The sequence below is a fragment of the Pleurodeles waltl genome, chromosome 1_2 (assembly GCF_031143425.1).
Source record: "Pleurodeles waltl isolate 20211129_DDA chromosome 1_2, aPleWal1.hap1.20221129, whole genome shotgun sequence".
NCBI classification, from domain to species: domain Eukaryota; kingdom Metazoa; phylum Chordata; class Amphibia; order Caudata; family Salamandridae; genus Pleurodeles; species Pleurodeles waltl.
This window is the reverse complement of record NC_090437.1, coordinates 45,748,799-45,761,808: the sequence shown is the minus strand read 5'-3', so window position 1 is coordinate 45,761,808 and position 13,010 is coordinate 45,748,799. Positions and strand designations below refer to the sequence as shown.

Here is a 13,010-nt window from a genome sequence, read left to right as displayed (position 1 = left end):
TTGCAGACCTTGTTGGCGTATTGAGTTCAAAACATTTAAATGCAGCCCATGTGAAGGAGCGAGGACCACTGGGAAATTAAGGATCAAAAGATCACAGCATGCCTGTGAGGCATGCCTGGGGCCTTGGAATTGGGACAACTATAATGACCATCCCGACCTCATTATGTTCAGGACCAACAAGAATCCCCTGCAGACGGCCTTTAAAGAAACATTCTGCGCCCTCACATTACTGGTGCGACAAGACGCAAAACAGTGTGCTTTAAATCAAAAGAAAGATGAGTGTGCGCATGTGCCGTGACCTTTACAGCTTGCCCTTATCACAAAATTAAGCCATTACTCAACATCACGATACTCTGTCGGAAAACAGAAACAGCAACACTTTTTAACACTGAGGTATTATTTTGTGGTTCATCCTATTTCATGTGTCTCGACCATTTTTAAGAAAGCTCTTTCCCTTTTTCCTCCTGCGTCCTTAGTAATTCCTGTGGGAGCCACATTCACAAAATTAGTGGTAATACTGTATTACATAAAACATAGCCTCAACCAAGGAATTCATGGGAGCTCCCTGCTCCTAAGCTAACTAAGATTTAGCAAGAGGCATGTGCTATAGTTTGTAAAGTGGGGGGTACTTGGACAGGCAATTCAGCGCTCTACTCGCGCTGCCATCCAAGAATAAAGCACCCTCCCGCTGTATGACGGCCTAATCCAGTGCCTCCCTTGCACATTTTGAGAAGGGGATGGCGGGAGGGGCATACCACCCAGCCCTTGGAGTCAACAATGGTGCACAGGGCTACAGGGTCCCATCAAACAGGCCAGCACAAAGGTTAAGAAGGCACTAAGGTTAGGAAGACAGCAGCAGTTTCTCTCGGTGACCTTGCAGGTCACAGGTCAACATAACAGCAGTAGTCCCAAGGCGGTTCCTGGCGAGTCCTTCCAGCAGCATCCAGTGTCTAGAGGAGTCTATTAGTGTCTAAAAAAGTGGGGGAAGACCTACTGTACTTATACTCATTTTGCACAGCCACCACAAAAGGGGGGAAGGGGTTCCAACCAGTACTAACCGGTTCCAGGAGTGTCCCCTTTCTCCTCCAGCACTGGCTGCAGACATCAGTGGAGGGTAAACAAGCCTTTGTGTGAGGCCAGGGCACAACCTTTACAAATGCAGGTGTGCCCCGCCTCTCCCTCTCACAACCCAGGAAGACCATTTAATATGGAAATGCACTCTTGTGACACCTCCTCCCTCCCTGTGTACAGGCTGTCTGAAAGATATGCACAAAGCCTAGCTGTCATTCTGCCCCAGAAGTGGATTGGAGTAAAGCTGCAAAACACCAGAGTCATGAGCACAGAGAAATGCTCACTTTCCACTTTCTAAAAGTGGCATTTCTATAATAGTAATATAAAATCCACCTACACCAGTAAGCAGCATTTTGCTCACTTTCCACTTTCTAAAAGTGGCATTTCTATACTAGTAATAAAAAATCCACCTACACCAGTAAGCAGCATTTTGCACTACCATTACAACCATACCTTTGTTACCCCTCATAGATCAGACAATACCACTTAATCCTGTGTTAGGGCATTACCAATACAGTCCTATGAGAGAAGTAGCATCCACAGTAGTGAGAAACTAGATAGACTGTTTGTCACTGCCAGGACAGGCCACACAGCCAAGCACATGTCCTGCCTTTTACCCATACAGCACCCTGCCCATAGTGGTAGCTAGGGCCTACCTTAGGGGTGACTTACATGTAGTAAAAGAGGGATTCCAGGCTGGCAAGTAAATTTAGATGCCAGGTCCCTGTGGCAGTAAACTGCCCACATAGGCCCCGTGGTAGCAGGCCTGGGACAGGTTTGAAAGGCTACTTCCATGGGTGGGGCAAGCTGTGCTGCAAGCCCACTAGTAGCATTTAATTTACAGGCCCTGGGTATAGGGATACCACTGTACAAAGGACTTACAGGTAAATTTAAATGTGCCAATTAGGTGTAAGCCAATCATACCAAATTTAGCAGGGAGAGCACATGCACTTTAGCACTTATCAACAGTGATTAAGTGCTTATAGTCCTAGAGCCAACAAAAAGAGGTCAGAAAAAATAGGAGGAGGAAGGCAAAAAGTTTGGGAATGACCCTGTAAAAAGGCCCAGGTCCAACAGAACATAAATTGGGAAGAGCTACAGGTGATACTGGATGGTGTGCTCCCAATTATCGAACCCACAATATTGCCCCATATTACACCCGCCCTCTCTTCTCCCTGTCCATCTGAACCCTTTCTACCATCTCTGTCTTGTGCTCCTTTCTGCTCCATGCCCCACTGGAAATTTACCGTCCTCTCTGCTTATTGCTCCTTGTGTTTATACATTGTCCCTTCTGCTTTCTTTGGTTTAAGCTGCACCATAAAAACTTTGTGGTGCTTCTAAATTGCATTTAGATGTGCTAAAAGTAATTTCCCATCATACATCCCACATCATAATTGACTCAAGATTTGCTGAATTTTGTGACTTGTTAAAAAATTGGCCAAGCTGACAGATTTTCAAACATCATTAATTTTGGTTATGTGGAAGGTTTAAAGAGTATCAGTGCAAGTTACCCCTTAAAAGTAGGCAAATACCCATGCATATATTTGTGGGTGTCCACAGATCTCTTGAAGGTAATTTTCCATTCACAACATGTACACAGTTTTACTCCAGTGGTAGGCTGGGGTAAGGGTCTTTTCAAGGTGATCTTCCTCAAATTGCTGCTGAATGTAAACAAAAAAACACCCAGGCCTTGCCACAAGTACCTATTTTTTGCCCTATTTTAGAAAAGCTTGCAATGCTTCTGTCCTTTCTGTCTTTCTCTCTCCCCTCCTATTGAAACTTACTAGAAACATTTTTATTATTCTAAAGTCAGATCAATTATTATTTTCATGCATGATGCAAATGAAATGGTAGGCCTCCATAAAATGGGTGAACACATTTTATATTTGGTTTTACATGCAAAACAAGCAGTAATAGTATCAATAATGGAGTAGTCCGCTTTGTAAAATTTAAAACAGCGAGCCCCATCCTTGTATGAATCCTTCATCAAGTCCTGACTTTAGCCAGTAACGCTTTCCTTGTTGGGAGCTCTAACCCTGTTAATTGTGTTAAAAATATCACAGTTTCCAATGGCAACTCAGCGAAATATTTCCTATCTTAAAAACCCTAACAGATGTACTCCTTAAAGTCTATGACAGATTTCCTTCAGTACTCCATTTTGCATAATTCTCTGAAAAGCCAGGCGTGTCTGGAGGTGTCATACATCACAGCGGGCTCCGGGGCAACTATGTTCCAAGTTTAAAAGATCCATTTTGGGTTTATGACTTTATGCGTTGATTGTCGAGACAATCGAAGATTAATAATGGAAGTGGTGAAATGGCAGAGATTGCATTTCTAATCCAGATGTTAGTGTACCACTGTTATGGACACAATATCACATTCATCTAAAACGGTAAGGATGGCTAAAATCTTACATATAATCACAAGAGCCTCCGTATGGTGCGGTGCCTAAGTTGCAGCACAACCCGCAAACCCCACATTCCCAGTAGTCACTCTGCAAAGGAGCATCAGATGAATTTATCAGCAGAGATTAAAACCTCAGTGCCAGATCTTTATGTCCCGAGCAGGGCATCTACCCCCCATTTCCAAAGGGTGGAGGTCATCTACCCTGCCAATAGGTTGACCCCCCCCCCCACCCTGGAAATGTGCTAAACTTATCCCTGTGTAATTTTCAGACACCGGGACACATTCAGCAGCGCTTGCACATTGTCTGCTTTTGTTCTCAGCAGCAATGTGCATGTGGGAAGGGGCTTATCAGATTTCAGCTGGGCCCATAACAAAGGCCAAAGTTAAGAGGCCATCAGGCCTCCTTTTGTTGGAGTATCCTGGCTAGGAGCTGTGGGACCCCCACACCTAAATGTAATGAAGGGGAAACAAAGGCACACAGCTTATCACTTCACACATACTTAAGAGAGGCATGCTTTTGACTTTCTTCAGTCCTTTTATATAAGAGATATGCATGCACTGTAGGAATGTCCCAGTATTTTATATTTTACATAAATACAAATTTAAATACCACTATTTTTTTTATTTCTTTTATAGTGCTGTAGCAATGCTCATCCAAATGCAGGGTGTCAGAGCGCTTTACATCATGTATACACATTATACATCGACAATTGCGTACATTAATGTGCAGGATGCGTTACTTAATACAGTGGCAGTTTATGGACTGCAAGTAATAAAAGGCTTTGTGTATTAAAAGCACTTTACTCACTTACATGAAATAAAAAATCTGTCTTCTGCATGTTACTTGATGTGCTTTACATGTGACATTTTAACTGTCTGTGCTACTTTCATTCAAATCTAGGACTAGACAAAAACATCTCTATCCAGCAATACCTTAACCTTCAGAGTTTTCTTACCATATTTATTATTCTTCCCTGAGATTTATTTGGCACACAGCAATCACTGCAGGAGGTGCCTTTACCCCCATAAAATGCTTTAAAATCATGCACACTTTGCAATCAGTTAAGCAGATCAGATTTGTTGACATGTTATTCCTTGTTGCCAATTTCTTTGTGGCAGGTTTTTTAAATGTATAAGTTTAGGCCTACATTGCTGAGAATGGAGATCCAGAGTTCCACTGACATAGGTGCCCATTGTTAATCTCCTTGAGGCGATTAATTTCTTGCTCTGCAGAGGTCGAGCCATTCCGCCCCTATTATAGGACTTTTCCCTGCCAGATGCAAGAACTGCTCCCAAGGCCTTTTATGGATATTGACCCTTATAACCACAAACGCAATAAAAAACATTGTATTTTGTTTTCCGACCAGTGCTTTAAATGGGCCGGTACTCACAGGTACTGAGTCCCGGCACTTCTTATTTTTCTCACTCTGAGTACCGGTACTTCTCTGCTGCCAAGGAGAGAACCGGTACTCATGGAAGGTAGGCTCACTAGCTGCTAGTGCTGCTGAGCACTAGGCTATCAGAGTTGAGCCTGCCTCTGACAGCTAAGGTGCTTCTGTCGCCCTAAACTGACCCCGCTGAGCTATTCAGCAGGGATTATGTGCCTAATGTCTGGGTATTCCCCATCACGCTGTGTTTGGCAGTTCAGGCTCCATTCAGGCCCTGTGCTGTCCATCACATTCACACTACTGTGTGCATATGTGCAAACACAGGAATAGAGGCAGCCCCGCTGACAGTGACAACTAAGAAAGCCATGGGAGGAAAGAAGTTTAGAATGGCTTTAATCCCACCTGAGTCTTTTGAACGAGGGTCGGCTTATGTATGTGTGTTTGCCTGCTTGTATGTGTGTGTTTTTGTTTTAGTGAAAAGTGAATGAAAGAGGGAGAGAATCGGAACACCTTAAGGAAGACTGTGTGGAATGCTTTGGGTGTGCGTGTCTGCTTGTTTCTGTCTGCGAGTGTGAACGCTCGAGAATATATAGTATTGTGGACAAGGCCAGCAAATAACAGTATGGCATTAAGAAGCTGCGAATATTACAAAACAAAAGAAATGTTAAAATATCATTGTGTTTCTCTTTCGTTTTGTGTAACGAGTTAACTTGTTTTGTTTTCTCATGGGCGTGGTAAGTGCTGCAACTGGTATATAGTCATAAAGTACCCTCATGTCTTGCTCTTAGCCCGCACCAAGCCCCACCAACCACACTACTAGTTCGTGTTATTGAGTACCGGCATGTATTTTTCCCATTTAAAGCAGTGTTTCTGACAGAAATAATATTCCCACCAGAAGGCGATTACAGAGACTGCGGAATCGGGATATATATGCATTACTTAATCCCTCTACTGCCCTACTGTGACATCAACATTGGATGTATACAAATGTGTGAGAGGGCATTTCTGCTCGACCATAAAGTGTTGCTTCTGGCAAACGGAAATGGAAAACAGGGTAAAGTTTAACATCATATTAGCTATTCATGTTTAGGGCGGGAAAGCACTATGTTCTACAGTGGATCACCATGCATACATCTCCTTTAGTGAATATAAAGTGAATGTTATTCAAACGATGTTATTGAGAGACTGCCTCTTTAATGGCAGAATTGGTTTTTCATGTGCTGCTTCAATAAGTTATAGGGCGTTCACGTTCACATTTAAATAGTTGGTGACAAGGTATACTACCTAAATATTGACTCCAGAACATCATACTACCAAAATATCAATACCAAAATATAAACAAGGTAAGTCTATGTAGGTAAGTATAAGGTTACTTAGCTTCATTCTACATAAATGTATTTTGAAGACAGATAGATAGATAGATAGATAGATAGATAGATAGATAGATAGATAGATAGATAGATAGATAGATACTAACTCAGTGAGTTACACGTGCACTACAAACAGCACAATAACTAAAAACAGAGCAAGGTTTGTCCCCATGTTCTTCATTTCTAGATGGCACCAGATACTTAAATAGAACCCTGAAAGTCCTTAGAGGCTGGTTAAAGTCAAACATGCCCCCATTCTTACTAGGTCATTATTGAGTCTCATTATTGGAATCCATCATGCCACTGGAGATAAGATGACACTACAGCTACTGTTCTATTCTTACCATTTTAGAAAGTGAAACCAATATCATTATTTTGATGGTGGAAGAGAACCTCCCCCAAGCGAAGGCCCATGTGGATTCCTTTGACACCTAGTGCTTCATCTCGTGACCTGGCCTGTCAATGTTCTGATTTTGCATCACTTCCTGAATGGGGCAGAGTTTGCATACAACTCTTGGGACTTTTTTCTCATATGCCTGGATCTGTAATAATACCAGGTTCAGAGGCAAAAGTGTTACCTCGTTTGCATTGTGGTACAACATCATGCAAATGAAAGAATTGACACTTTTTACTGAGCAGGCATTTAGAAGGCACCCCCAATCTGTATTACATTAGAGTGTTGAATAGCGGTCTGTGGGCCTCTCAGGAATATCAGAGTCCACAAGGACTAATCAAAATAGATACAAACATTTATTGTACTCTGAGACACTTTTCTATAATCCCAGAATTTTACTCAAGGGAAATTGAAGATAGTTCGTTATTATCGATCGTGCTTTTCATGCAGCTTCACTTTTGTTTCTGCTCATTACATTCAATTGCAATTAAATTTCAAACTGAAAGACACGAAGTTAAGCTTTGTGCAAATCACCAAAATGAAACGTGTTGCTTTATTTCTGAGTTATTAGAAATAGTCTATGTAACATGCTAAACCTTTGTGTGGTTGCGTTAATAACTATTCTATGGTTCCTCTGTTAGGTTTTATGGAGGTCGAGTCTGAGGAAGGATCAACGCGTTCCCACGTTGGAGCGTGTGCCGTTTCTCGGTGAAGTGGTGTATGTGATACTAGTAGATTATACCGAGCCATGTGGGTACTCACGGGCAGTAGCTAGTCTACCACTATTGTGGTTGCAGGAGCTTGACCCCTCAGTTACGAGACGCACTTCACCTGAAACGCTTTTGTGGTTAAAAGCTTGTCAGACTAGTGAGACAAGTATGGCTGCTTTTTCAGATCCATACAATGCTTGGGTTCCACCTCAATAGTGAGGCCATGTTTTTTAAGAGCTCGGTGCCTTGTTCTTAAGCGGTTTTCAGCAGTTGTTCTTTCTAATTGACCAGTTGGATGATTAGGGTGGAATGACTTGATGAACAATTTGATATTGGGTTTTTTAACCAGGTATTCCGTCCACCACTCCGCCACAAACCCGAGCAAACCCTTCTGATCAAAGTTGCGGCCGCTTAAACTTCCCGGTAAAAAGAAAACTCTGTGCCATTAACATCAGTGAAGACAGTTGAGATCCCTAAGGTCGTCCACATGTAATCTTTAAAATACTGGACAGTGAGAAAACATATCTGAAGTTACATTCTCACATCCCAGATAACCATTGATAGAATGGAGTTTGAACATGTTATGCCTTATTAGGGAGGGATCAAATACGAATGTAAACAAGGAATACCCCCCCCTTCCATTTGCCATAGATTCTACTTACATTTAATGTAGTACACTAAGGCTGACATCTGTTAATGCCAGAATACAAGTGTGACTGATATAATCATAACACCAACATTGAACGAGGACCCCTGATAACGCACTGAGTGTGACTTGAATTGATGACACATGGGGGATATTTCTTGTTTATCACTAATCCTCGATGGCAGCTCTGATGAAGTAGGCAGCTGTTCCAGAGATTTGAAAATCTGGCAGAGCATAATCTGGCCATCCCCTGTACCTGGTTAGTTCTTAGGCATGACAGTAAAAATACATTGTGGGTTGCCCTTTACAACTTATTAACTACCTTTAGGTCTTTAGAGAGCACCGTCAGGGCTCTTTGGGCCATATTTATACTTTTTGACGTACAACTGCGCCAACGCAGTTGTGCGTCAAAAGTGTTATCACCGGCTAATGCCATTCCAACGCACCATGCGGGCGCCTTATTTAAGGAATGACTTTAGTCGGCGCTGCGGACTGGTCTGCGTAAAAAAAAATGACTCACACCAAGCAGCGGCGGCGTATGGGAAAATGGGGGTTGTGCGTCAAAAAATGGTGCAAGTCAGGTGTGAGGCAAAAATCAGGCCTCAAACCGGACTTGCGCCATTTTTTTTTTACACCCAACCTCCATTGACATGACTCCTGTCTTAGCAAAGCCACCCCTGGGGTTGGCATTAGATTTTGGCATTAGATTTTGGCACTGCCTCAGGTTTACTAATTCTTGTAAATCTGGGGCAGCGTCAAAATGCAGTGGGTGTTGCTGTGGAACACCCACAGCAACACCCATTGCACGCCCCTTCCATGTAAAGTGCTGCGTGTGAAGGGGCTATATTTACAAGGTGGCGTGAAGCCACAAAAACTGGCATGACGCCGCCTTGTAAATACGGCGCAGTGCACAGCCCCATCGGAGCATCACAAAAAGTGACTCTGCTGTGGTGCTAGGGGCTTGTAATATGCCCCAAGTGTTTAAAGGCTGCAGTTATTTACAAGTCCCTCCTCCTGGGCAGAGGTAAGAGTTGGTTCATGGTGCCTTCTCCTAGTTATGAATTCTTGATACACAAGATTGTCTTGAGCAAATTGAATTGTCTTTTAGTCAATTAACTCTATTTATTCTGTTGTTTTAGGTACTGTTGTTGTTCAGCAGTTAATGTCCGTCATGATAAGTGAGCACGAACGGCTATTTCCCAAAGACACCGATGTGCAGCTTCCGGCTGGGCAGGAGATGTGCAACAACAACAATGACATACAAAAGAAAATTATTATTGGTCAGCTTCAGAACAAAGAAAACAATAACACTAAGGAAACGGCTGTGAGGCGCTGCTCATGGGAAACCTCGGACTCGCCAACAAGAAGCAACAGTGACAATGGGTCCCCCACAGCAACCCTTGCTGGGAGTAAATCAAACAGCCCCAGAAATAGTGTTCACAAACCAGATGTTTCAAGGAGTCCTCCACTTCTGGTGAAAAAGAATCCAGCCTTTAATAAAGGCAGTGGCATAGTTACTAATGGATCCTTCAGTAGCTCTGTTGAGGGCCATGATAAAAACCAGCCTGTTCTTAATGGAAGCTTGCCAGCCCGGAGAACATCCTCCATCAAGGGGTCAGGAACCAAAATGGGAACGCACAGCATGCCCAATGGAGTGGTGCGAATGGGCATCTCCAGCACAGATACACTGAACAGCCGAAATGCATGCTGGCTGCCTAATGGTTATGTCACGTTACGAGATAACAAACCAAAGGACTCTGGGAGTGACTCTGCCCAGCAGCAACATAGATTGTCAACTTATGACAACGTGCACCAACAATTTTCCATGGCGAACTCTGATGACAAGCAGAGTGTAGACAGTGCCACCTGGTCCACCTCCTCTTGTGAAATATCCCTGCCTGAAAATTCCAACTCCTGTCGTTCTTCTACTACAACCTGTCCTGAGCAGGATATTTATGGGAGCAATTTTGAAGACCCTGTATTAGACGGCCCACCTAATGAGGATCTGTCCCACCCTGGAGACTTTGAAAGCAAATTTGAGCGGAGAAGCGCTGGGGGTCGTAGCAGCCGAGCCACTAGTAGTAGTGATAACAGTGAAACATTTATTCCAAGCACCAGCAGCAATCACAGTGCGTTGCACAGTCTTGTGGCAAGCCTGAAGCAGGAAATGTCAAAGCAGAAGTTGGAATATGAGACAAGGGTCAAGAAGTAAGTAGCCTATCTGTAACACCTGAATCTATGAACAGCATGCTTCATTACCTTTATAGAATCGCTAGCTCTGTGGATCCCTTAAATCAAAAAGGAGCTCACCTGGACTGCCATGAAGTCATCTATTGAGTGTCTTTTAATAATATCTGTAAAAGGATAGCATTGGTTGTTTACACCACATTTCTTAGCCTACTGATTTATATCCACATAGCTATATGTCCTGGCTAAGGCCTAAGGAAGCCCCTTCCCCTGTGGTCTAGTTTGTTCCTCGTTAGGCTTGCAGAAAAAATGCAGACTGAGTAAGGAAGAGAGTTGTACTCCTCATTCGCTGAATCAGATTTGACTGAAATGGAAAGTTTAGATATAACTGTAAGTTTAGTCAAAGTTCTCACGGAGAACCTTCAATAAGGTAATGCTACAGAGTATACTCATCTACATTATCTATCCACATTTGTACTGGTAAGTGGTGAGTTATTTTGTACGTTGAACGTTTGGGTGAGTAGGAGTTCTCGATCAAGGGTAGTTTCCCATAGCGCAAAATAAATGTGTAATTAATGTTTACCTTTCTCTCCCACCCTTTTCCCCCCGCACCATCATAAGAACTAAATTCAATTGTCTTATAAAGCCCGGACACTTTGACAATCTGACTCAACCACTTATTTGGGTGAGTTAGTTCATTTCCATGGATTGTGAAGTGTTGGCTGGTGCAAGGAGAAAGTTAATATTTTAAAGCCCCTTTTAGCTGAAATTAAACGTCCATCCCAGATGCCCAGCCCCACTCTAACCACAATAGGACTAGTATATGCATAGAAAACAGCCTGCTGTCTAGTAATATAGAAAAGGAACTGCTGCCTGTTAGGTATATGTATAAAACAGACACGGCAGACATTGGCAGAAAATGGGTATTAGGCTTGGGGGAAAGATTAGAAGAAGGTCTGTATGTTGATTCACACAGTCCTCCCTCACAGTAACCCCTTTTACGATATTACTTTGAACATTGCAGATATGACAATCAGACAAAAAATGTCCTAAGAGGGGTGCCTGCAAGGCCAATCAAATTAAGGATGTTCCATTTTACACCAGATTCAGAGAGTTGGGGCTGCGAGGAAAGTGGTGCCATCACACACGGATAAAATAAACTCAAAAGAAATAGATACATCACATGTGTAGGTGATGTGGAGGTAACATTTGTTTCTTGCTCTGTTCCTCAACTGCTTGGTGAGTTTTGCATTCTTAACAGTATTGGCATACAGGCTCTGCACCCATGACCTTGACGGATAGCCGCAGGATACTGCTAGTTAAATTCTCACTGTGCTGTAAAATTCACAGTCTGAGCGAGAGCTTTAAAGAGAACCACAACCGTTCACTCAGTTTGTGCTTCCTGGAGACAAAATATGCACATTACTTGCACATCATACTAGGTCAAAGGGTAGCTTCTTATCAGTCAGGGCAGATTTCAGACTGTGCATTCATTGAGTGTGCTTAAGCACTGAAATGGGAAATACCAGGTTTGTGACTAGACCCGAGAAGAGACCAAGGGCGGCTCCTCCGCTATGGAAGAGGAGTGTCCCCTACCCCCGCAAGCAGCAGCAGCAGCTTCAAAACTTTTACAAGAAAATGATTATAAACTATATGCGCATGTATGTTTGGCTGGCCATCTTGGGTCGGCCGAACATACATGCGCTCTAGGCTCTCTCCAACCCAGCAATGCAGGCACAGTGTTGCTGGGTTGAAGGCAGCAGGCAGAGACTTCCACTCTGCCTCGGAGCACCCTGGCTGGGTGCTCCATCCAATCCTAATGCTGCCAGCAGCATGAAAGCAGCGTTAGGATTGGATGCAGGGCAGGCTGGGAGCCTGTGCCTGCAGTGGAAGAGAGGAGAGGAGTGAAGCGGATCACAGTGGTGCAAAATGTAAGTTAAAAAAAAATATATAGTATTTTTTATTTCTTGCCCCGCCCCTTTTTTCTCCCGTGAGCTGTCATTGGAAGAGACTAGAGTCCGAGAGTCATGCATTAATGATTAAGGGGGTTCACGGTCTGATTGAGCCCCTCACACATGTGCTGGTGGCTTTTATAGACTTTTGTACCACTGCTGGGTCACCAAGTAAAAGGCGAGCATACAATATAGGAACAAAATGTGTTCAACGGATGACCATATTGGTAGGCAAATAGTGAGAGAAATTTCCATGACACAGTTGACAATGTTGTCATAAAGTGGGCACATACGCTTAGGTGAAGGCGTTAACAACATCTCCAGGAATGTCTCCAGAAGTAGCCAGAAAGCTAAGTTAGACAACGATAAAGCTGGAAATCAGAGCTGCTATGCATGACATGGCTATTGGCAAGGCACTGGGCAAAGATGGATTGCTATTGAGCTAGGCCTGATATTTCCACAAATATTGTCACACGTTCACAAGCTATTCAGGCAGTGATAAACTCAAATACCCGTCTGGATTCTATGGCTAGAAAGCTTATCACAGATCTACTTAAATGTTGGAAGGATTGCTGTAAACATCCTCCATACATTCCCCTATTACCTACAAACACTGACGGAGAGATACTCAACATTGGTTTCTCAGGTAGGTTGGAAAAAAGTATTCTGAGCAAAGTGCCTCCGTACTAGACACTTAAAACCTGTGTTGCTGGTGAGAGGAGTTGGGATCACTGGAAGGCCCTGATTACGAGTGGGTGGGTGTTTGCTGATCCTGGGTAAATCACTGTTTTTCAGGAGGCATAATTATAAGTTTGGTAGTAATTACTGCATTAGATAGTTACAGTTTGTATTAAATATCTCATTCTTTAAGCCTGCTGGAATTTAA

General features: G+C 43.2%; 1 protein-coding gene across 5 annotated transcripts in view; it reads left to right on the top strand.

The window, feature by feature from the left end:
* Positions 1 to 13,010, top strand: part of ARHGAP24 (Rho GTPase activating protein 24) — a 1,380,530-nt gene that overhangs the window by 1,349,996 nt on the left and 17,524 nt on the right. For all 5 annotated transcript variants that reach the window (XM_069236203.1, XM_069236229.1, XM_069236212.1 and 2 more), the window contains one exon: positions 9,125 to 10,193. In XM_069236203.1, the coding sequence (XP_069092304.1) occupies positions 9,125 to 10,193 (1,069 nt within the window). The remainder of the gene's footprint in view (positions 1 to 9,124; positions 10,194 to 13,010) is intronic.